Here is a 27,167-nt window from a genome sequence, read left to right on the forward strand (position 1 = left end):
TGAGAAGACAACATGAAGCCCGAGCAGCAAAAATGCTAAACCTCAAGAGAAGCTTCTGAAAATCCGTGCTAAGGAATATGTTCTACTAATCATATTCTTTCAATCCCTTGGTCCTAAGACATCCCCTCTCTTCCTAAATGCCCGTGTCAGTCCTCCTCGTTTTCTATCGAAACTCAGTGGGTATTGTCTTGGTTCTCATTCGTAATAATATGTGCAATGCTTTGATTGCTGATCTTTTATTTATGAATGAAAATTTCTTGTTTCTACTGAATTGTCTCATTACTTTATGCATTTTTACTCATACTCAATGTTTTTCCCAAGTGACCATGATTTGCTTGAACTGCATTTCTGTCACCTTGGTTTACTACTTTAACCCTTTTTTATTATGTCAAAAGGGGGAAAATTGTTAAGGTGTGAGATCAATGATGTTAGGTTTTGACACTGAATTTTGACCCTCCTTTCTTCTAATTTATTGTTTTCGAGATTCTAAATTAATAACGTATGAAATTATCCTTTTTCACAACTATTATTTACTACTACGACCATTTATCATCATCGTTATTATGTTTCTATATTACTATTAAAATTTTAAGTTTTATTATCGAAATTACTATTATCAATTTTTACACTTGTTTTCTTAAATAAAAAATAAAACTGAACTAATAACCCACTAATTTTTTTTTAATAAAATAAAATCATTTAAAAACCATTGACCCTATAACGAAGAGGAATAAATCAATAGTATTTTTTTTTAATTCAATTTACATACAAAAAGACTTAGTTTTGAACTTAACAATGAATTTATGTACGCTCCACTATGCTTATATAAATTAACTTTTCACAACAGTCATCAATAAATCAATAGAAATAGCTGGAAATGTACTCTTTCAAGAAGGAACGCGTTTATATTGGTTGAAAGAGGACATTGATTGGCTCCACAGAGAAATGAGACACATTCGATCATATGTAGACGATGCAAAGGCCAAGGAAGTTGGAGGCGATTCAAGGGTCAAAAACTTATTAAAAGATATTCAACAACTGGCAGGTGATGTGGAGGATCTATTAGATGACTTCCTTCCAAAAATTCAACAATCCAATAAGTTCATTTGTTGCCTTAAGACGGCCTGCATCCCTTGTGCCAATGAGTTTGCTATGGAGATTGAGAAGATAAAAAGAAGAGTTGCTGACATTGACCGTGTAAGGACAACTTACAACATCATGGATACAAGTAATAACAATAATGATGATTGCATTCCATTGGACCAGAGAAGATTGTTCCTTCATGCTGATGAAACAGAGGTCATCGGTTTGGATGATGACTTCAATATTCTACAAGCAAAATTACTTGATCATGATGATTTGCCTTATGGAGTTGTTTCAATAGTTGGCATGCCCGGTCTAGGAAAAACAACTCTTGCCAAGAAACTTTATAGGCATGTCCGTCATCAATTTGAGTGTTCGGGACTGGTCTATGTTTCACAACAGCCAAGGGCGGGAGAAATCTTACATGACATAGCCAAACAAGTTGGACTGGCGGAAGAAGAAAGGAAAGAAAACTTGGAGAACAACCTACGATCACTCTTGAAAATAAGAAGGTATATTATTCTCTTAGATGACATTTGGGATGTTGAAATTTGGGATCAACTAAAACTTGTCCTTCCTGAATGTGATTCAAAAATTGGCAGTAGGATAATTATAACCTCTCGAAATAGTAATGTAGGCAGATACATAGGAGGGGATTTCTCAATTCACATGTTGCAACCTCTAGATTCGGAGAACAGTTTTGAACTCTTTACCAAGAAGATCTTTACTTTTGATAACAATAATGATTGGGCCAATGCTTCACTAGACTTGGTAAATATTGGTAGAAGTATAGTTGGGAGATGTGGAGGTATACCGTTAGCCATTGTGGTGACCGCAGGCATGTTAAGGGCAAGAGAAAGAACAGAGCGTGTATGGAACAGAGTACTTGAGAGTATGAGTCATAAAATTCAAGATGGATGTGCTAAGGTATTGGCTCTGAGTTACAATGATTTGCCAATTGCATTAAGGCCATGTTTCTTGTATTTTGGCCTTATCCCCGAGGACCATGAAATTCGTGCTTTTGATCTGACAAATATGTGGATTGCTGAGAAGTTGATAGTTGTAAATAGTGGTACTAGGCGAGAGGCTGAAAATTTGGCGGATGCTGTCCTAAATGATTTGGTTTCTAGAAACTTGATTCAAGTTGCCAAAAGGACATATGATGGAAAAATTTCAAGTTGCCGCATACATGACTTGCTACATAGTTTGTGTGTCGAATTGGGCAAGGAAAGTAACTTCTTTCACACAGAACACAATGTGTTTGGTGATCCCGGCAATGTTGCTAGGATTCGAAGGATTACATTCTACTCTGATAATAATGCTATGAATGAGTTCTTCCATTTAAATCCTAATCCTACGAAGCTTCGTGCACTTTTCTGTTTCATAAATGACCGTTGCATATTTTTTCATATGGCTCATCATGACTTCAAATTATTGCAAGTGTTGGTTGTAATCATCCGTGCTGATGATTTTTGTGCTGTCAGTATCCCAAACACATTTGGGAACATGAGTTGCTTACGCTATCTGCGATTCTAGGGGGATATTTATGGGAAACTGCCAAATTGTATGGTGAAGCTCAAACGTCTAGAGACCCTAGATATTATTGGTAGTTGCTTCATTGTACTTTGTACTGATGTTTGGAAGTCTACACAATTGACATCTTCGTTATGAAGGTTTTGATCAAGCATCTAACAGTTGCTTTTCTATATGCCCATTTCCCCTAAACGTGTACTCATTACCTCGTAATAATCTACAAACTTTGATGTGGATGGATGATAAATTTTTTGAACCAAGATTGTTGCACCGATTGATCAATTTAAAAAAACTGGGTATAATGGAAGTATCTGATTCTACCATTAAGATATTATCAACATTGAATCCTGTGCCAACGGCGCTGGAGGTTTTGAAGCTCAGATTTTCCATGGACATGAGTGAGCAAATAAACTTGTCATCCTATCCAAATATTGTTAAGTTGCATTTGACCGGAAGAATGCCTTTAAACTCTGAATCATTCCCTCCAAATCTTGTCAAGCTTACTCTTGACCGCTTTGAGGTAGAGGGTCATGTAGTGGCAGTGCTTAAGAAATTGCCCAAATTAAGGATACTTAAATGTGTGGGTGCATTCATCATGAAGAAAAGATGGATCTCTCTGGTGATGGTGATGGTGGTAGCTTTCTGCAACTTGAAGTTGCATATTGAGGATGCAAGTGGGTTGTCTGAAGTAACTTGCATGAATGATGTCAGTATGCCTAAATTGAAAAAACTATTACTTATAGGAGTCCATTCACTAATTAGTCTCTCGGAAAGACTTGCAAAGCTGAGAGTATGAAATTCCCAATGGGTCATCAACAGGTTAGTTAGTTATTTACTTTTAATATCTCAAAATAAGCTCATTTTTTTATTACTAATTAATTCATGAACTAAATATTTTATGTCTAATAATAAATTGCAGATGCATTTCAAAATGAGTTAAGTCTTTGCTGGAGAGCATCTTCTATGCCTGTTTGTATTTGAAATAAATAAATTAAATGTTTGATTGCTTTCTGAAGTAGTTGATGTATTTATGGCATGTGATTTGTAAAACATATTTATTTATTGTCTTATTTATATTTACCTTTGGAATTAGCAGTACCTTTAGTTTCTTTTCTTCTTCAAGAATCAATGCTCACAATTCTAGTTTTATTAAGTAATACAGTATATTTATTGTCTTATGTATATTTACCTTGACACATGCGCACTCTTCATGAGATCGACCCCAATCTTTGTTGAGTTTATAATTGCTACGAGTCTACGATTGTATTTATATTTCAGTTTAAAGTGTAGAATTGATCATGATCAGAATATAACTCCAGCATTCAATAATTTGAAAAAATAAATACTAGTTTAATCAATATTTTATTTATATATTTTGGTTTTATTTATGTCAAATACAAGGTATACATCTTTAAACAAAAAAATTTCTACACATTTCATCCCCAAACTATAAAAGTTCTAAACTTCATCTTACAATGTATAATGACTTTTTCTTTGCTAAAGAATTTTGCAAAATTGAAGATCTCTCACAATCAAAGTTAGAATACTAGCTATGTGTTCGATAAAATCTAACAATTTCAGCTAAAATCATATATTTGTGTTAAAAATTCATTGAATATTTACGTTTAATATTAATGTGTCAACAGGTTAGTGGCTACTATAATTATTTATGCTTAAATCCTTGATAATCTTTTTTTTTTTTCGTCTTGGTTCATGAACTAAATATTTCATGTCTAATTAATTGCAGGGATGTTAGCTTCAAGTTTTACAATGAAGAGTAGATCGTTATATAATGTGAAACAATACTTGAAGGGATATATCTTTCAGAAATATATTTGTCCTGTATGTGTTTTACTTAATGATTTGTAACTCAATCAATTTCATTACAGCGCAATGAAACATTATATTTGTCAAGAGAAAAAACTTTATATCCTTGAGCATATTTTTTTGAATTTTCAAATTTTCATTATACTTGTTCTTTTCGTTTGCTAGAAAATGGGCACATTGGTTCATCTTTCTCCATATGTGTTTATAATTTATAATTAATAGGTGTCTTGCTGACATTGAACAAATATCTGCTACAATCTTTGCTAATGATATTAAACAAATTATACTTTTATGAGAATAATGGATGGATAAATAATAAATTATGCGACACAATAAATATAGCTTCTATCTATATTTATCTGAAACATAATGAAACTAATCAATCACAAGGACAAAGAGTATATATTTTGACTTTTTCAGACTGAATATATATACTAGATATTAGGTGCCCGCACCACTGCGGGCCCAATATATATTATTTTTTTTATCTCTATTTTATGTGATATCGATGAAATTTGGAGAGTTAACTAAACTTACTTGAAGTTGTTGGAGTAATTTATTGTGATTTTTATTACTTTTATGTCATTTTCAAATAATATATGTTACTCTTTCTGTTCCATTTTATGTAACACGGGTAATTTTAGAAAAGTCAAGAAAATTTCTTATATGATTCTTAAATATTTTTGGGAAAATGCATAAGTACCCCCCCAGCCTATACCCGAAATCCCAGAGACACACCTAACCTTTACTAAGGTCCTATTACCCCCTGAGCTTAATTTATCTATAATATTGTACCCCTTTTCGGCCTACGTGGCACTATCCTTGAAAATTTTGTCAACATGCGTTGGGCCCACAAGATAGTGCCACGTAGGCCAAAAAGTGGTAGAATATTACATATAAAATAAGTTCGGGGGGGGGGGGGTAATAGGACCTTAGTAAAGGTTAGGTGTGTCTCTGGGATTTCGCACATAGACTGGGGGGGTACTTATGCATTTTCGCAATATTTTTAGTTGTTATTTTACTATGATTTATACTATTTTTTAGGGAAAATGCATAAGTACCCCCCCAGCCTATGCTCGAAATCCCAGAGACACACCTAACCTTTACTAAGGTCTTATTACCCACCCGAACTTAATTTATCTATAATATTCTACCCCTTTTGGGCCTACGTGGCACTATCCTTGAAAAAAATGTCAACATGCGCTGGGCCCACAAGATAGTGCCACGTAGGCCAAAAAGGGGTAGAATATTACATATAAAATAAGTTCGGGGGGGGGGGGGGGGGGAGGGGGGGGGGTAATAGGACCTTAGTAAAGGTTAGGTGTGTCTCTGGGGTTTCGGGTATAGGCTGGGGGTACTTATGCATTTTCCCCTATTTTTTACGTTACTTTCAAACAATGTATATTATTCCTTCTGTTTCAATATACGTGGTAAATATGAAAATAGAGAATCAACAAAATTTTGTATATAAATTATTCTTGTGTTTTTTTAAAATATCTTATGTTATTACATCATGATTTTACGCATTTTTATATTATTTTCAAATATATAACAAATTAAATGAACAACAAGATAAAAAACGTTAAATCAAAGAAAGTACAATAGTAAAGTTTTCAAATCACCATATTCCTATATTACTAGCTAGAGTATTAGATATCAAATTATTTCAAGTTGTTAATTATTTTGATTTATAGTACTTTTTACGTAGTTTTAAAATACGTAATAAAATATTACATATTTTTGGAATTGATGCACAACTCGCATTGTCACGCCCCGAGCCTACACCCTGGGCGGGACCGGCACCCGGAGACCATTTCTAGCCCCAAGCGAACCCTTGGCCTGGCTTTCTTAACTCAGCGGAAACCTCAACAGAATAACTCAATGCAATGCAATATTACAAAACAACTTAACTTATAAAATATGGCCATAAAGGCAACTCGAATCTCAAAATAGAATATTTACATATATATATAGATGAGAGACTCAAAACTAACTGACTGACTGTCTGTCTATGAAGCCTCTAAAATACTGAGATGGATGTTGGGACAGACCCCGCAACATCCTAATAAAACAAAAACTAAGAACACAAAATAATTGAGTCCTCCGGAATGCAAGGAGGCTCACCACTGACTCTGGAGTGCTCAGCTGGATCAACGACGTGCAGGATGCTGATCCGGGGTACCTGAATCTGCATCATCAAACGATGCAGGCCAACTGGCATCAGTACATGGAATGTACGAGTATGCAAGCTGGAAAACTAAGCAACAAAGGCTAGAAGGAAAACTGGAAGAAACTGAATAGCTTACCTGGCTCAACTTAACTCAACCTGACTGACTTCTTTCAATATAAGGCAATTTAAAACAAGTGCGATATAAAGAAAGATTGCTTAAAACATGCTATGAACTCTGTGTGTATACAAGGATACAATAAGCCTGAAATGTGTATAAAAATACAATGAACTGATGTATATAAAAAATACAATAATCTCTGTGTATGAAAAATACAATAACTGTTGTGGGAGTTTCTCTAACCGACAACCATCACATAAGAGCTATAGTGATGATACAGCGATCGACCTCACGCTGCCAGAGCATCTTATACCCGGCCAAAGGTATAAGACCTGAACTGCCTAATGGATCCACTAGTCTAATCTGAAAAGGATTCATCTAAAAAGTATGATCCTTTTCTACCCATGGTGGCTAACATGGTTCTATGGGGGCTGTGGGTTCTTTGAACGCTCCCCCAATTCGGTGCTCGATACTACTCCCAAAAATGTACTGGCTCTTATGTTTTTAAAACATATTTCTTCCTGCTGATATGAGATAATTACTCAAAAACTAGCCCGAAGGCTTTTTGGAAATCTCAGTTTCCAACCTTGTTTAAATGTAAAAACATTTCTTTAAAACTTCTTTGGGAATACATAGTTCCCTAATAACTTTGAGAAAAGAACTCAACTTTAAACTCTTTACTTTACTTGAACTCTTGGCTTGATGTGAAACTCTTAACTTAACATGAAACTCTTAACTTTTGACTTGACTTGAAACTCAATACTTAACTTGGAACTTGAGCCTTAGAATGAAGTTAAAACGCTCAATGAAGACTCTTGGAAAACCTTAAAGACTTGCTTTGACTTACTTACTTCTAAGCTTGACTTCACTTGACTTGGAAACTAACTTCACTTGAATTGGAAACTAACTTCACTTGACTTGGAAACTAACTTCACTTGACTTGTAGTTTTACTTGACTTTTGGAAGTACCTTGGAGTGTTGGAAACAACTAGGAAACATAGGTATAATACCTAGGAACATGTATAAAAAAAGAAATGGTGAATGAAAGGGAAGGATTGGTGTCCTTGGCACTAGGAGAGGTGCAACAGCCCAGCCCCTTTTTCCCCAAAAATCCGACTTTTTCCCCTTGTTTCTTTCCAATTCTAAACCCTCTCAACCTCAAGGTTTCAGCAGCAACACTTAGAATCATAAAGACCCTTATTATACAATAGATTCAACTCAAAAATCACAGCCAGAAATCTGTACTAAATCAGCAAGAACTTCAACACAACACCACTACAACTTCAACAACCAATAAATCTTCTCTTGGAATTAAAAACGAGTTGGTGTGTGGGGGTATGAACCAACCAACACTAAGGATCATAAAATCCCTCAATATACAATAGGTCACAACTCAAATACACAGCCCAATCCTGTCCCACAACCAACAATAACTTCAACAACACAACTAACAACATCAACAACAACTAACAACTTCAACAACAAATCCAATCTCTTCTCAAATCATAAAAACGAGCTTGGTATGTGGGGGGAAAGGATAAACCCACACTAAAGACTCACATACCTTGATAGGGATCACCCCCGACGAAAATCCACAATGATCTTGACAAATCTTGTTGATCTCCTCTTTCTTCTCTTCTTCTTCTCCTTCTTCTCTTCTTCTTCTCTTGAACCCTAACTCTTTCTCTTTCAAAATGGGACAAAATGATCCAAATATCAGCCTAATACAACAATATAAGCTCAAAAGAAATTATTTGTGAAAAGACCAAAATGCCCTTAAATTTCCGGAACGGAATCCCTGCCAACTGCCCAACTTTCAAAGATCATAACTCGCTCATACGAACTCGGAATCGAGCAAACTCAGTGGCGTTGGAAAGATCGTTCCACAAGCTTCGAAAACATAACTGGAACTACTCCTAAATCATCCTGAGCTAGGAGTTATGACTGCTCAAAGTTGGCCAAAAACTCACTGATTTCCACACTTAGCCAAATTTTCCAGATTTTTAAATTTTTCCAAAAATGACTATTTCCAAATTTCAAGCTTCTTCATATTCATTTTTAAATTGTCGGATGTTACACGCATTCTCTTGTTTTGATAGCCGTGTGTCGTCTACCATACCGGCGAATTCATAATATATAGTTTGTAAATAAGCCATTGTCGAGATTGAGAAAGCTATTTTAACACATGTTTGATTATGAAAATTATATAGAGAGAAGTATAGAAAAACATCCTTAACTTAGCGCACATTATTAGAAAAACTACTGCTAGACTCTTTGTCTAGTGGTAGAAATTCAGATTTTTTTTTGTTAATTTCATCCATAAATTATTGACAGTCTTAAAAACACCCCTCTAGTTGACTAACTAAACCGTCGAACACCCCCGATCAGTCACATGACATAACAAGTGGTCTCAAACTCTTATAGAGACATAATGCTCTGAAAAAAAAGTAGAGATAAGTGTTGAAATTAAGTAGGCGTTTGGCCATGCGATACCATATCACAATACGGAATCGTGAGATGAAATCAACGTTTGGTCATGTGATTTTACGCTGATTCCATCTCATGTTTCCATATCATGAGATGTGATTCCATATTCTCCAAAAAACCATGATATGAGAATTCCATATCATGATTTCAGATAATTTTAATACTAAAATTGAACTACAAGTTTATATTTTGTTAAAATAACCCCACATTTATAGCTACTAACAATTTATTTTATATGTAAATAAAATTTATAATGACATCATTACTTTTTAAAATTTATTATTCTCACATACATAAATTTATTATTCTCACCAACATATAATCACTTTAACTCACACCAACCGATTGTTGAGTAATATTAAAGACTAGTACACTGCAATTTATGTTCAATTTTTTTTATTGAATTAAAGTTAGATGAAACATTTACTTAAGTGGAGAACAAATAACAATGTAATAATTTATTATGAGATTTTATAAATTTTTGTTTATTTGGTAAGATTGAATAAACAATTGGGGCTATTTTAATAATTTTACAACTTATGAGATTCTTATGTTTATGAGAAAATGTACAACACCAAAATTCCATATCACATGTCCAAACAAAACTTCAATTTCATCTCATAACTCCATATTATGATATCATATCATGATTCTATACCATGATACCATATCGCATGGCCAAACGGGCCCTAAGTTTCCTAACTGTTTGACAAATGCATGTCTTGCTAAACTTTACCCAAATTTGGGTTCATGGCTGTGAGTTTGGGCAATTATAAGACTCAATATGTATGTTCCATGAATTTTAGGTTTTTATGCGATTTGATCCTTTCAATTTTTTTTGCGACATACTCATACAGTCAAATAACGGAAGTTCTTTGTCTTGAAATGTTTATAGTATAATGTTGATATAAAAAAAAACACTTATAATATAACATTAGTTTTTTTTTAAAAGGAAAAAACATATTGTTACCGAGAATGATTGTTATAGTAAGATTAGAGTATAATTTATTTCTCCTTTTCAATTAGTGTGCAGCTGTCCCACGTTGTCTCTCCCTTTACTTGACATTATTAGGAGACTTGGCCATGGATTCCAGCTATCATTAAAAAAAGCAAAAGCAAATAGTATTGTAGGAAATATAGAAGGAGAATACTATCTTTAGAGAATGGTCAAGTTTTATATAGGCTACTTAAGGCCACTTGAGATGATTATAATCATCAACTAGATCTCTATTTATACTACACAAATTATAAAACTAAAGGTCTTGCACAAATAACTAGATACATGTATTACAGAATCCTAAAAGACTTCTTGAAAAACTAAGAGACAATAGTGAAAGACTAAGCATCAAGGTGTGAATAAATTAATTCCAACACTCCCCCTTAATGCATTTGCTTGACAACTCCAATCCCTTCTCAAAGATAGCAAAACTTTTCTCTTGGAAGTGCTTTGGTGAAGATGTCAGCAAGTTGTTCTCATGTCTGACAATAATTGCAACTGAATTTCGCCTTTATCTTGTGCTTTTGAATATCTCCTTCTTGATTGAGTTTGGTTTTGTAAATTCATTTTAGACTTACAACTTCTCTCTCTTTGGGTATAGTCACACACTCTCAAGTATTATTTTTTTCAATCATTCGGATTTTTTTTGCTATGGTTTTCTTCCAAACATCATGCTTTATTGTCTCCTCATAATTTTCTTGTTCAACACCAGCAAAGTTGCATCTTTGATAAATGTCACTCAACATTTTTGTTGTTCTTGGAGGTGTATCTTCATCATATGAATATGAGATTTCTCCCCTTTGAGGGAATCTTCCTCTTCCTCATCCTCTTCTTGATTTGACACATCTAAAGATATGATAAAAGTATCCTCTACCTTAATCTCAATATGTATCTCAGGAAGGCCTTGCACCATGTCTTTTTGTTTGAGAAGGTTCAAACCATGAAAATTCAAGTGATAAAATCTTTTGTTCCAAAGCCATGAATAATCTACAACTTCATTTTTGAATGCATTGTAATGAAATTGTAAAGGAAAATTTCTTTTTATCATCTCTATTTAAAATACAACTTGATTTGGTTCAATTTTATCATAAATCTTGCAATAATTATCTCTAAACACAAGAGAATAACTATTTTCCATGAATTGACCAACACTAAGCACATTTTTTTCTATGTTAGGAATATAAAGCACATCATGAATTTGCTTACCGCTCCCTTTTATGTTGATCGAAATGGTACCTTTACCTTTTGCATCAAATAAGGCTTCATTCCCCATTCTTACTTTAGTAGTGATGCTACTATTAGTTGAGAGGAAAACTTTTTCATCTCCAATCATGTGATTGCTACAACCACTATCAATATACCATTCATTGCTTTTTGCTTAAACATCACATTGGGAAGCAAAAAAAAGATTTCTTCCTTCTGTTCTTCACAGAAATTTGTTTGCTCCTGTTGCTTGTGTCAACAATCATTCTCAATGTGGCCAAATATTTTACAAAAGTTACATTGGGGGCTTGCCTTTGTGCCAACATTTTTCTGCATTGTGATTAGTCCTTTTGCAAATTTTACAAAAAAGACTAGTACTTTTCTCACCTTTTTCTTCAACCTTCTTTGAAGAATCATCATGATCCTGCTTCTTTTTTGGATTGTAATTCTTCTTTTGTTGATTTTTTGAGAAATTTTGAGAATTCTCATTTGTTCTGGACTGGAAAGCCGTCTCTTTGGATTGATCTTCACGAAAAAACCTTTGCTTCTCATGTGCCCGAAATGATCGGACCAGCTCTTTGATAGAAAGCTTAGAAAAATCTTTTGTCTCCTCAGTGATAGCAACAATATACTCATACTTTTATGTGACACTAATTAGAATCTTTTCCATAACTTGTTGGTCAGAAATTGTATCACCATGATTTCTCATTTCATTAACAATATTCATGACTCTTGTGCAATATTCATCTATTTTTTTAGATTTTATCATCATCAAGTTTTGAAACTCTCTTCTAAGAGTTTGAAGATTTATAGTGTGTACCTTTTCGTCACCATACACCTCAGTTTCCAGAGACTCCCAAGCTTCCTTTGCAGTCTCACAAGTAGCAATTTTTGCAAAATATGCTCTTGAGACTCCCATTTGGATTTTGCTTAAGGCTTTTGCATCTTGACGATACTTAGTCTCAAGATTTTTCATCTCTGCTACTGTAAGTTCACCATCGTTTTCTGGCTCTTTAAAGTCATTTGTAACAATAGTCTACTAACCATCAACTTTCAAATGTGTTCTCATTCTTATCTTCCAGTATTCAAAATCAGTTCCATCAAAAAATGGAGTAAGAACAACTGAAAAATCAGCACCTTCATTTGTTTTGGATGCCATATTTTTTCTTCACCTAACCCCAGATTAAGAACGAAAACTTGCTCTTGATACCAATTTGTAGGAAAATATAGAAGGAAAATACTATCTTTAGAGAATGCTCAAGTTTTATATAAGCTACTTAAGACCACTTGAGGTGATTATAATCATCAACTAGATCTCTATTTATACTACCCAAAATATAAAACTAAAGGTCTTGCACAAATAACTAGATACATGTATCACAATTTACTAGATACATGTATTACAGAATCCTAAAAGACTTCTTGAAAAACTAAGAGACAATATTGAAAGACTAAGCATCAAGGTGTGAATGCATTAATTCCAATAAGTTGATCTTCTTTTTCTTACTTTTTCTAATTACTCATTCTGATTAGTTTTTTGTAGCTACTGAAAACCGTTGACCCTATAACTCAAGAGGAATAAATCAATAGTATTTTTTTCGATTCAATTTATCGATCGATTCAATTTTATACACTCCTAATAGAAATTACCTATTATAGCAAGTGCAAGTACGCGATTGATTGAGGAATAATAAGGGCAGTGTGTATAATGGTTGAAATAGGACATTTGAATGGTTCCAACGAGAAGCAAGACACATTCAATTTTACCTAGGAAATGCAAATGCAAAGGTAGTTGACAGGGATTTGATGTTATGTAGATGAAAACAAGAGGATGTTGTGTTGCAAATAGATAATTTGGAGGCAGCAATCAATGACTAAAGTGGTTCGAAAGGAAGGTGTTATGGCTTGAACTTTAGATGATGATCAAGATGGTGTTCATTCTCTTGATCGAGCCATGATTGTGTGGCGGGAACTCAATAAATCTGGTTTGCAGTGAAAAATAGTGTCGTTGGTGTTCCTGGGCGAGCTGATAAAGGTGTGAAAACTGCAGCTAAGCATCTGTACATAAACATACACCGTGACATTAGTTGGCAAGTAAGCATTCAACTTTGAGAGTCCACATCTAGACATGGTTTCGATCAATTGACTATTAATACTCCAAACTTGTCCTCATTGTGTCTCATGGACACTTGACGCTGACATGACACATAAATTTTGGGAGTGTTATGATGTGCACTACTCCCTCCGTCCCTATTTACTTGTCAAATATTTCATAAATTGATGTCCCTTTTTACTTGTCATTTTTGATAAATCAAGGAAGGACAATTTTCTTTTTCCTTTTATACCCTCAATTTATCAACATTGAGTTAATGTATATGAAAAATGCATTTGGGACTCCATCAATTAATAGAGTTAAAATGGTAAACTCACTACACCAATCATTGTTTTGCATATTGAGGAACCGGACATGTTGCCTGAAGTTATTGTATTTTTCTATATCATTTACATAACATACATGTTTGCCGGATAAATCGTGTAGGTACAAACTAAGTTAGGATTTGGATAAATCGTGTAGGTACAAACTAAGTTTGGATTTGTAAAAAATAAGGTAAAAGGCGAGTGAATTAGGTCCAATCGCGTTTCCTTTCTTTTTTGGCTAGAATCCAGCAATATGAACAAGAAAAACAAGAAAAATAATACAAACAGTAAATGAAAATAAAATTATCTGAAAATATATTTAGCTTCAGAACCAAAAATTGCTTGTTACAAGTGAAATTACTACTCCAATGGAGTGCAATATCATTCTTTTCTTTAAAAGTATCTCTGCCCTTATAACTTCAGATTAGAAGTTTTTCAAGCTACTGAAAAGAAAAGGAAAAAATCAACAGAAAAAAATGGCTGAAATTCTTCTTACAGCAATCATCAATAAATCCGTAGAAATAGCTGGAAATCTACTCTTACAAGAAGGGAGCCGCTTGAATTGGCTGAAAGAGGACATTGATTGGCTCCAGAGAGAAATGAGACACATTCGATCTTACATACATGACGCAAAGGATAAGGCAATTGGAGGCAATTCAAGGGTGAAAAACTTGATAAAAGACATTCAAGAGCTCACAGGTGATGTGGATGATCTCTTAGATGAGTTCCTTCCGAAAATTCAACAATCCAATAAGTGCAAAGGCTCAATTTGTCGGCTTAAGACTGCTTGCATCCCTTCTCATGCTTCTTTTGTCGATGAGTTTGCTATCGAGATTGAGAAGGTAAATAAAAGGGTTGCTGACATTGACCGTGTAAGGACAACTTACAACATCATGGATACAAGTAATAACAATAATGATTGCATTCCATTGGACCAAAGAAGATTATTTCTTCATGCTGATGAAACAGAGGTCATCGGTTTGGATGATGACTTCAATAAGCTACAAGCCAAATTACTTGATCAAGATTTGCCTTATGGAGTTGTTTCAATAGTTGGCATGCCCGGTTTGGGAAAAACAACTCTTGCCAAGAAACTTTATAAGCATGTCCGTGATCAATTTGAGTGTTCGGGACTAGTCTATGTTTCACAACAGCCAAGGGCGGGAGAAATCTTACATGACACAGCCAAACAAGTTGGAGTGACGGAAGAGGAAAGGAAAGATAACTTGGAGGGCAACCTAAGATCACTATTGAAAAGAAAAAGGTATGTTATCCTCCTAGATGATATTTGGGATGTTGAAATTTGGAATTATCTAAAACTTGTTCTTCCTGAATATGATTCAAAAATTGGCAGTAGGATAATTATCACTTCTCGAAATAGTAACGTAGGCAGATATATGTTGAAGTGTGTGACCATCTCATCTAAAAACTTAAGCTTTTAGAGAGAGCACAGTTTTTTTATTATTTGATTGTATTTTTATTCTCAATACGCCCCCTCACGTGTGGGCCTGAATTTTTTTTCATGGGCCAAGCATGTGGAAATTCTTTTTTTTTATTTAGGTGACGGTGAGATTCGATCTCAGGACCTGTGTGACCATCTCATCTAAAAGCTTATCTAAAAGCTTAAGCTTTTAGAGAGACCACACTTTTTTTATTATTTGATTATATTTTTATTTTCAATATGTTAAATTAGGTCTTAGGCCTAACTCACACCTCAAAAGCTAGCTCAAAGGGAGGAGGATTGCCCAAGCCTTAGAAGGAGTCCACCCATCTCATTAACCACCGATGTGGGACTTTTGTCATTCTTTAACAATATATAGGAGGAGATTTCTCAGTCCACGTGTTGCAACCTTTAGATTCAGAGAACAACTTTGAACTCTTTAGCAAGAAAATCTTTAATTTTGATAATAACAATAGTTGGGCTAATGCTTCACCTGACTTAGTAAATATTGGTAGAAGTATAGTTGGTAGATGTGGTGGTGTACCACTAGCCATTGTGGTGGCTCCAGGCATGTTAAGGGCAAGAGAAAGAACGGGACATGCATGGAACAGAGTACTTGAGAGTATGGGCCATAAAGTTCAAGATGGATGTGCTAAGGTATTGGCTCTGAGTTACAATGATTTGCCCACTGCATTAAGGCCATATTTCTTGTACTTTGGCATTTTCCCCAAGGACCATGAAATTCGTGCCTTTGATTTGACAAAAATATGGATTGCTGAGAAGCTGATAGTTGTAAATAGTGGCAATGGGCGAGAGGCTGAAAGTTTGGCGGATGATATTCTAAATGATTTGGTTTCTAGAAACTTGATTCAAGTTGCCAAAAGGAAATATAATGGAAGAATTTCAAGTTGTCGCATACATGACTTGTTACATAGTTTGTGTGTTGACTTGGCTAAGGAAAGTAACTTCTTTCACACCGAGCACAATGCATTCGGTGATCCCAGCAATGTTGCTAGGCTTTGAAGGATTACATTCTACTCTGATAATAATGCCATGAATGAGGTTTTCCGTTTAAATCCTAAGCCTACGAAGCTTCGTCCACTTTTCTGTTTCATAAATGACAATTGCCTATTTTCTCATATGGCGCATCTTAATTTCCAATTATTGCAAGTGTTGGTTGTAGTCATCTTTATTGATTATTTTAGTGGTGTTCGTATCCCAGACACATTGTCATGCCCTGAGCCTACACCCTGGGTGGGACCGGCACTCGGAGACCATTGCTGGCCCCAAGCGAACCCTTGGCCTGGCTTTCTTAACTCAGCGAAAACCTAACTCAACAGAATAACTTAAAGCAATGCAAGTTTACACAACAACTAAACTTATAAGAATCTGGCCATAAGGGCATCTAAAAATAGATATTTGCATATATACATAGAAGAGAGACTCAAAACTAACTGAGAAGCCTCTAATATACTGAGATGGATGTTGGGACAGACCCCGCCACATCATAATAGAACAGCACTAAGTACACAAAATAATTGAGTCCTCCGGAATGCAAAGAGGCTCACCACTGACTCTGGAGTGCTCAGCTGGATCAACAGCGTGCAGGATGCTGATCCGGGGTACCTGTATCTGCATCATAACAAGATGCAGGCCAACTGGCATCAGTACATGGAATGTACGAGTATGCGAGCATGGAAAGCTAAACCACGACTTAAGCTTGAAAGGAATACAAGAGAACACTTACCTTGACCTTGTTCGACTCATGAATAATTGAACTTAATATAAAGAAATAAGACACATGAAACATATAAATAACTTGTAAAACAGTGTAAACAACTTAGCTCGTTAAGCATAAAACAATAACCAACTCTTCTTTACTTATATAAAAGTAATATAACTTTTGTGGGAGGTTCTTTAACCGACAACCACCACTATGAGCCCTAGTGATGATACAACGTTTTACCTCACGTTGCCCAAGGACCATCCTATACCTTGCCGTGATATAGGACCTTACTTTTGCTTAGTGGATCCACTAGCCTAATCTTACGTGATCGTCTAAAAAGAATGATACGTCAAGTCCCATGTTGGCGCATGGTTGTTATGGAGAGTTGAGTTAGTATGAACTCGTGTCCCCAATTCGGTACTCAATACTACTCCCAAAAATGCTTTGGCTCATAAGTGTTTTTCAACACATCTTTCTTTAATTGAGATAATTACTCAAAACCTAGCCAAATGGCTCCTTTGGAAAAACATGGTTCCTTTCTTACCTAAATGTAAAACATTTATAAACTTCTTTGGGAATACATAGTTCCCTAATAGCTTTTGAGAGAATGGACTCAACTTTAAACTCTTGACTTAACTTGAAACCCAAGACTCTTACTCGACTTGAAACTTGAGACTCTTTTCTTGACTTGGAACTCAACACTCTTGCTTGACTTTGAAACTTGAAACGAAGTTAAAATGTTCAATAACGACTCTTGAAAAGCTTGGAGGACTTGCTTGAACTTACTTCTTAACATTTATTGACTTGACTCTAACTTCACCTTAGCTTTGATCCTAACTCGCCTTGAATTAGATTATGGATTCAATACATATAATCGCATGTTTATAGATGAGTTCGGGATGTTTAGAAACACTTTGGGGTGTTGGAAACAACTAGGAAACATAGGTATAACACCTAGGAACATGCATGAAAAAGTAGGGGAGGAATGGGAAGACTTGGAGCTCTTGGCGCTCTTGGCGCTCTGAGAGGAGCGGAGCGCCAGACCCCAAACCTCAGAGAGGGCCTGCTGGCGTACTGAGTGGCGCGCCGCCCCAAGGGGGAAACTTCAGAACTCCCTTTGGGGTGCGCTGCCAGGCGCGACGCGCCAACCTCTTTGCCCAGAAACTCGACTTTTCTCCCTCTTTTCTTCAACTCTAAACTACCCTAACTTCAAGGGTTCCAATCCCAACCATTTGGGATCACAAAATCCCTCAATATACAATAGATTTCAACTCAAGAACACAACTAAATCATGTCCCACAACCAACAAGAACTTCAACAACACCATCAACAACATCAACAACAACTAACAACTTCAACAACACAATCAATCCTTTCTCAATAATGAAATTAGTTTGGTGTGTGGGGGAAAGGATCACCCAACAATAAAAGCTCACATACCTTGATAGGGATCACCCCCGACGAAAATCCACGATGATCTTGACGAAAACTCCTTGATCTCTTCTTCTTCTTCTCTTCTTTCTCTCTTCTTCCTTCTTCTTCTCGTCTTCACTCTCAACCCTAGCTTTCACTCTCTTAAAATGGAACAAAATGATCCAAGTATCAGCCTAACTCAACAATATAACCTCAAAATAAATAGCTAGGGAAAAGACCAAAATGCCCTTAATTTTCCGGACAGATTCCCCTGCCAACTGCCCAACTTCTAAAAGGCATAACTCGCTCATACGAACTCGGAATTGAGCAAACTCGGCGGCGTTGGAAAGTTCATTCCACAAGATTTACAACCATAACTAGAACTACTCCTAAATCATCCTGAGCTGGAAGTTATGACTGCTCAAAGTTGGCCAAAAATTCATTTCTCCACACTTAGCCAAATTTTCCAGATTTTAAAATTCTTTCCAAAAATGACTATTTTCGATTTTTAAGCCTCTTCATAGTTATTTCAACTTACCGGATGTTACATTAACAGTTGCTGTTCTATAAGCCCATTTTCCCCAAACGTGTACTCATTGCCTCGTAATAATCTACAAACTTTGATGTGGATGAATGATAAATATTTTGAACCAAGATTGTAGCACCAATTGATCAATTTAAGAAAACTGGGTATATGGTGCGTATCTGATTCTACAGTTAAGATATTATCAGCGTTAATTGAGCCCGGTGCCAACAACTTTGGAGGTTCTGAAGCTTTACTTTTTCAGGGACACAAGTGAGCAAATAAACTTTGTCGTCGTATCCAAATATTGTTAAGTTGCATTTGAATGGAAGAATGCCGTTGAACTCTGAAGCATTCCCTCCAAATCTTGTCAAGCTTACTCTTCGCAACTTTGAGGTAGACGGTCATGTAGTGGCAGTGCTTAAGAAATTGCCCAAATTAAGGATACTTAAAATGTATCAGTGCAACCATATGGAAGAAAAGATGGATCTCTCTGGTGATGGTGATAGCTTTCCGCAACTTGAAGTTTTTTATATTCAAGATCCATTCCGGTTGTCTGAAGTAACGTGCACGGATGATGTCAGTATGCCTAAATTGAAAAGCTATTACTTATAGAAAGAACTGATTCCAACGTTAGGCTCTCGGAAAAACTTGCAAAGCTGAGAATATGAAAATCCCAATGTGTCAACAGGTTAGTTATTTACTTTTAATATCTCAAAATAAGCTAATTTGTATTTAATTCCTCAACTTATTATTTTATGTCTAATAAATTGCAGATGCATTTCAGAATGATTAAGTCTTTGCTGGAGAGCATCTTCTATGCCTGTTTGTATTTGAAATAAATAAATTAAATGTTTGATTGTTTTCTCAAGTTGATGTATTTGTGGCTGTCTTATGTATATTTACTTTGGAATTAGTAGCTTTAGTTTATTTTCTTCTTCAAGAATCAAAGTTCACAATATAAGTTATGGCTTTGCATCGATCGGTTCAGGTCAATTTTATGTATTGTCATTTTAGTTTATCGGTTTTTGGTTATGGTTTATCGGTCAATTGATTTAACCAATAAGAAAATGCTTTTAAAACAAATATATGACTTCTCTAATTTAACATGACAAGATAATAACTAACTTTACAAATGTTCATAAAATAGAAACAATAATAACTAATATGAGAAAAACTACACAAGTGTAACAAAAATAGAAATTAATAGGAATAGTGTTCTTACTTTATTTTCTGACGTTTTGTATAATGGAAGTTTTGAACTCAATGTCACTATGAAGTGTAAAGGGAAGGCTAAAGGACAAATGCACTAACTAGTAAGATATTGAGATTAATATTTAATATTTATGTACGGGTAAAGTACTATATTACTATAATTTTATCGGGTTATCGGTATACCCAATAACCCAATATAAAAAGTCAAAATTGAACCGATAATCCAATATTTTTTTTTTTATAAAACCATTAAAAACTATTGACCCAATAACAATAAACTAATTGCCACTTTTTTCGATTCAATTTTTTTACCCCTAATAAAAATTACATGTTCTAGCAAGTGCAAGTAGACAATTGATATATATATAGCTCACAATTTACAAATTCTTTCTAGTGTTAATCGTCAAAAACATTAACTTCTCAATATATGGCTAATAATTATTTAAGTATTCATATTTGTGAGAGTTAATAGGTTTAAGATGAGAAAAAGTATTTTTTTTTAATTTAAAAAAAAAGCATATAATTTTCTTCTCTGTCACGCGAAGTGCAAGTTGTTTTATTACTCTCCCGATCTCAGTTGATCATTTTCGTTTTTTACAAGCATATTAAGTATCTTAAATAAGAAGTTAGTCTTATTAATTCATCCCTTAAAAAAAGTTTGGAAATTTAATGAATAAATGTGAGCATTTTAAAAAAGAATTAATTGCATGAATAATATAGGGAAAAAATTATTAATGCTTTCTTCATTTAGAAAGATGGACAACTATATATTTTTAATAAAATGATCAACTAAATGAAACACAGAAACAGAACTACAGAATGAATAGTTACAACTAAAGTGAAAAAAAGAGTTCTTCACGAGAAATACTTTCGTTTGAAATATTCATTTATCTTTTTATAACATTTACATCCAGACAAAAGTGAAAATATGATTATTATTTTTTTAATTCTCCAACATTATACTTTCCTTTTGCTTTTTCATGAGAAAAAAGGTAAGATGCCTATATACGGTTTAAGTAAAGGATAAATTGGAAATTACTACCCATCTTACCCTCACATTCAAGTCAAGTATTGAACTAATTTTTATTTTTATTTTAAAAAATATACTTATAAATAGAATTGAAGTGCTTGGTTACTTTGTAAATTTCCATCTTTTGAAAAAACACACTTATAATTAATATTTACTCCAATCAAGGAACCGCATCAGCCAAACTCCAACCTATCAGGTACACCTACTCTCTTTTTTTAAGCTTTAATTTATATTTGATTATTACAAAATAGTTAGAACTAGTAGTAAATAAATTGTTTAATAACACACGCACACAAAATTATATCGAGGGAAGGAAGAAAATGGGGAAATTATCATGAAAGATTAAAGTCACTCATTTAATAATTGAGATCTAAATCATTCTATATTTCTTTTTTGTTTAATGGTAATTCTTGTGTGAAAGTTGGTAACATTAATGTATGAAAGGCATATTTTTTAGTTTTCTATCATCTTTAGATTATTTTTTTATTGTTATTCAAATGAAAACTAACGATTGGATTACTATTCTCTTATATGTATGACCAATATTATCAGTTAAAGAGATACGTAGAGTTATTCAATTTTAATTGATAAAATGATATTAAGAAGAAAAAATAATTCTTTCTACATATTTATTAATTAAAGTTATTAGGGGAAAAAAAAGAATATGATTCTTTAAGAAAATAAGAATATGGTTCAAGATTGAAACGTATGCAATAACTCAACCACAAAATTAACTTATTGATATTGTGTTATCAGATTAACACTCGATGAAGTTAATCACACTTGGATATAAAAAATTGACTTGGTTTATTGTCAGATGTTTTGTTCACTATAAATAATACTATTTTGTTCGGTTAGTGTGCCTATGTAGTTTAAAAAATAACTTATCAAAAATGTCTATGTAGTTTAAAAAATAACTTATCAAAAGTGTCTATGTAGTTTAAAAAATAACTTATCAAAAGTGTCTATGTAGTTTAAAAAATAACACAACAGGACACGACATGAAGTGTCTAAAATGAACAAAGCTTAGTTGAGGTGTCTAAGTGAAACGTTGGTGCCAACTTTAGGAGGTCACCAATGGATTCAACCGATATTTTATTGATAATAAGCTAGCATATTAGTACATTTAAAGTTGTTAAATAAGTCAAACCGTTGAGTGTAATTTAATCCGTTCAATAAGCAGCCCTCATTATCCTCATTAATGTATCAAACAGACATCTTAAGGCTTAAAAAATGTCATTAAATCGTCCGAAATTGAACAAAAATGCCCTAAATTAATAATTTGTTCCAAAAAAGTCATTGCTGGTCCAAGTAAATATATTATTCATTTTTTTAAATATAGAAAATGGTTATTCTACTTCAATTAGAAAACAAAAATTAATTATTTTCTTTATAAACGCATTCTTTTAAGGGAAAATAGTCAAAAATGGTGTTAAACTATGTGAAGTGATTAAAAATACCATTCGTTTATAGTTTGACTCAAAAATGTCTTTGCCGTCAATACTTTGGTTCAAAAATGTCCTTGTCGTCATACTTTGGTCTAGAAATTAAATGCCCCTATAGTTACTAAATGAGTCAAAAATGCCCTTTTTTGAATAAATATATATTATGCTTTTTCTTTTTAAACACATCTTCCTAATTAAATTATTATTCAAGACTCATATTCTTGTTTTCTTTCTTTTAAAATCACTTTAACAAATAAAAATGTAGGAAATGATTTTTTTTTTCTTCTTAATCTCATTTTATCAATTAAAATAGAATAACTTCATGTACCCTTTCGACGAATAACATATCATATATATAAGATCATAGTATATGCATCATTAATTTTTATTTATATAACGATAAAAAATAATTATAATAAAATAAGAAATTTTTTTATTTTTTTATTTTTTTCTAAATTAACGTAGGATAAACATTGGCTAGTTTTTAAAAAAATGTGTTAAAAAGAAAATAAATGATATATTTATTTGGAAAATGAGCATTTTTGACCCATGAAATTACAATGAGGGCATTTTTGGATCAAAGTATTGACGACAATGGCATTTTGGATCAAATCATAAACATAGGGCATTTTTGTTCATTTCACATAGTTTAAGGGCATTTTTGACCATTTTCCCTTCTTTTAATAATAATAGCAACTTTTTATAGCAATTGATTAACCTACATTAATTCGAAAAAGATTAAGAAATAAAAAATATTTCCTATTATTAGAATTTTTTGAATGATAACCAAAGAAAAATTAATGATTTGATTACTATGATCTCATATATATATGACCTACAGTATTGTTTAAAAATATGCATAGACGTATTCTATTTTAATTGATAAAATAAAATTAAAAAGAAAAAACAATTCTTTCCTACTTATTTATTAATTAAAGTTATTAGAAAAAAAAAAGCAAGAATATGGTTCTTTAAAAGTAATATTTTTATGAGGAGTAGAATGTTAACCAAAGAAAAATTAATGATTTGATTACTATGATCTCATATATATGACCTATAGTATTGTTTAAAAATATACATAGACTTATTCTATTTTAATTGATAAAATAAAATTAAGAAGAAAAAACAATTCTTTCCTACTTATTTATTAATTAAAGTTATTAGAAAAAAAAAACAAGAATATGGTTCTTTAAAAGTAATATTTTTATCAAGAGTAGAATGTGTTGATAAAGTAAAGAAATAATATATTATTAGGAAAATGACATTTTGACCCATTAAGTAAAGAAATATATATTCTTTAAAAGATAAAAAAATTGGCCCTCTTCTGAATAAATTTTAATGAAAACATATAAATATTTAAACTTATTCATAAAACAACATATTATGTTATATATAATTATAAAAAAAATATATGTATATGATTTTTTTTACTAAATAAAATAAACCAAATATTTTTAAAAACCAATCTAGAACAAACAAGACTTTTCGGAAAGCTTGGTCAAACACAATCTACTTATTAATTATTGAAAAAAGCAATTCTCAAATGAATGATAGAACACAAATTGTTTTTCTTCAAAACTGTTATAGTAAAAATATGCAGTTTTTGAGTCTTGAAAATTGGAATTCTTCCTTTTTATTGAAACAGATAGAAAAGAAAAAACAAAAGATGGGAGAAATTGTTCATTCTGCAGTTATCACCAAAGCAACAGAAGCAGCTGGAAATCTACTCCTTGAAAAATGGTCAAACTTGAATTCAATAGAAGAGAGCATGAATTGGCTCAAAACAGAAATGGTGCAAATTCATTCTTACATTATTGATGCAAGAACCAAATTAACTGAAGGAGATTCAAGGGTGAAAAACTTGATCAAATATATTGAACAACTTGCGGATGATGCAGACGACATCTTAGATGAATTCCTTCCCAAAATTGAACTCAAAGGAACAATTGGTTGTCGCGTTTGTAATGTTTCTTCTGCCAACAAGTTTGTCGCAGAGATTGAAAAGATAAAAAGAAGAGCTGCTAAGATTGATCGTTTGAGAACAACTTATGGTATCACTGATACAAGTAACAACAACAATCAACATGACTACATTCCGTTGGACCAGAGAGGATTATTCCTTCATGCTGATGAAACAGAGGTCATCGGTTTGGGTGATGACTTCAATAAGCTGCAAGCCAAATTACTTGATCATGATTTGCCTTATGGAGTTGTTTCGATAGTTGGCATGCCCGGTTTGGGAAAAACAACTCTTGCCAAGAAACTTTATAGGCATGTCTGTGATCAATTTGAGTGTTCGGGAATGGTCTCTATGTTTCACAGCAGCCAAGGGCGGGAGAAATCTTACATGACACAGCCAAACAAGTTGGACTGACGGAAGAAGAAAGGAAAGAGAACTTGGAAGGCAACCTAAGATCACTCTTGAAAAGAAAAAGGTATGTTATCCTCTTAGATGACATTTGGAATGTTGAAATTTGGGATGATCTAAAACTTGTCCTTCCTGAATGTGATTCAAAAGCTGGCAGTAGGATAAGTATCACTTCTCGAAATAGTAACGTAGGAAGATACATAGGAGGAGATTCCTCACTCCATGTGTTGCAACCCCTAGATTCAAAGAACAGTTTTAAACTCTTTACCAAGAAAATCTTTACTTTTGATAATAATCATTCAGTTAACTTGGTAAATATTGGTAGAAGTATAGTTGGTAGATGTGGTGGTATACCACTAGCCATTGTGGTGACTGTAGGCATGTTAAGGGCAAGAGAAAGAACAGAACATGCATGGAACAGAGTACTTGAGAGTATGGGTCATAAAGTTCAAGATGGATGTGCTAAGGTATTGGCTCTGAGTTACAATGATTTGCCAATTGCATTAAGGCCATGTTTCTTGTATTTTGGCCTTTACCCTGAGGACCATGAAATTCGTGGTTTTGATCTGACAAATATGTGGATTGCTGAGAAGTTCATAGTTGTAAATAGTGGTAATAGGCGAGAGGCTGAAAGTTTGGCGGAGGATATCCTAAATGATTTGGTTTCTAGAAACTTGATTCAAGTTGCCAAAAGGATATATGATGGAAGAATTTCAAGTTGTCGCATACATGACTTGTTACATAGTTTGTGAGTCGAATTGGGCAAGGAAAGTAACTTCTTTCACACTGAGCACAATGCATTCGGTGATCTTGACAACATTGCTAGGATTCGAAGGATTACATTCTACTCTGATAATATTGCCATGAATGAGTTCTTCCATTTAAATCCTAAGCCTATGAAGCTTCGTTCACTTTTCTGTTTCACAAAAGACCGTTGCATATTTTCTCAAATGGCTCATCTTAACCTCAAATTATTGCAAGTGTTGGTTGTAGTCACGTCTCGAGATTGTTATCAGCATGTTACTATCCCAAACAAAATTGGGAACATGAGTTGCCTACGCTATGTGCGATTGGAGGGGGAAATTAGAGGAAAATTGCCAAATAGTATCGTCAAGCTCAAATGTCTAGAGATCCTGGATATATCTCATAGCGATAGTAAACTTCCTTTTGGTGTTTGGGAGTCTAAAAAATTGAGACATCTTTGTTACAGAGAAGAATTATACTGTCTTTTTTGTAAGTCCATTTTGCCGAATCATGCCTCCTAATAATGTACAAACTTTGATGTGGCTGGATGATAAATTTTGTGAACCGAGATTGTTGCATCGATTGATAAATTTAAAAAAGTTGTGTATAATGGATGTATCCGGTTCTACCATTAAGATACAAGGGCGGCTCTATGCTTTGTAAAATAAGGCTTATGCGTTAGGCCCCCAAATTTTAGGGGCTCCAAATTTTTATCAAGAATAAATTATGTGTTAAAAATTTTATAGAAAAAATTGATTATTTATGATTAAAAGTATAATATTTTAAAAATATATTGTTTTACCCACTTTAACATCTTTTGTACTTTGTTAAAAATAAAAATTAATTATGAAAACTAAAAAGTGTTGAACAAAGTGAACTACAAATTCTTTTTTATTTGTTTTTAAATTTTAGCTTGAAGCATTACAACAAGCATATTAAAATGGGGTATACCAAGTCATCAACTTCATGAGATTCTATGGTTCTAGCTCTTATCTTTATTCAATATTTGTCAACTTATTACTTGTAGAAATAAAATTTGAATAAATGTGTATACGAAGTTTGTTTATATTTTAGGCCTCGAATTGAAATTTCGCTTTAGGCCCCCAACTACGTTGAGCCGCCCCTGTTAAGATATTATCAGCATTGAGCCCTGTACCCAAAGCGTTGGAGGTTCTGAAGCTCAGATTTTTCAAGAACACGAGTGAGCAAATAAACTTGTCGTCCCATCCAAATATTGTCAAGTTGGTTTTGTTTGGTTTCTCAGCAATGCTCTTGAACATTGAAGCATTCCCTCCAAATCTTGTCAAGCTTACTCTTGTCAGCTTGATGGTAGACGGTCATCTATTGGCAATGCTTAAGAAATTGCCCAAATTAAGGATACTTACATTGCTTAGGTCCAGACATGATGCAGAAAAGATGGATCTCT

General features: G+C 33.5%; 1 protein-coding gene, 1 long non-coding RNA gene and 2 pseudogenes across 2 annotated transcripts in view; 3 read left to right on the plus strand and 1 right to left on the minus strand.

The window, feature by feature from the left end:
- Nucleotides 1-843: 843 nt before the first annotated feature.
- LOC125829575 (toMV susceptible protein tm-2-like) lies at nt 844-3,412 on the plus strand (annotated as a pseudogene).
- A 10,900-nt stretch (nt 3,413-14,312) lies between these two features.
- The window catches only part of LOC125829456 (toMV susceptible protein tm-2-like), a 36,195-nt gene continuing 23,340 nt past the window's right edge, over nt 14,313-27,167 (plus strand). Inside the window, exons 1-2 of the mRNA XM_049508670.1 lie at nt 14,313-15,229; nt 15,649-15,934. Of these exons, the coding sequence (XP_049364627.1) occupies nt 14,313-15,229; nt 15,649-15,934 (1,203 nt within the window). The remainder of the gene's footprint in view (nt 15,230-15,648; nt 15,935-27,167) is intronic.
- The window catches only part of LOC125829537 (uncharacterized), a 33,962-nt gene continuing 21,683 nt past the window's right edge, over nt 14,889-27,167 (minus strand). Inside the window, exon 2 of the long non-coding RNA XR_007443102.1 lies at nt 14,889-15,074. This is a non-coding gene — a long non-coding RNA (uncharacterized LOC125829537). The remainder of the gene's footprint in view (nt 15,075-27,167) is intronic.
- On the plus strand, nt 24,296-27,068 carry LOC125829460 (toMV resistance protein Tm-2(2)-like; annotated as a pseudogene).

Source organism: Solanum verrucosum, unplaced genomic scaffold (assembly GCF_900185275.1).
Source record: "Solanum verrucosum unplaced genomic scaffold, falcon-dt-bn FXZP01000031.1, whole genome shotgun sequence".
Lineage (NCBI taxonomy): Eukaryota > Viridiplantae > Streptophyta > Magnoliopsida > Solanales > Solanaceae > Solanum > Solanum verrucosum.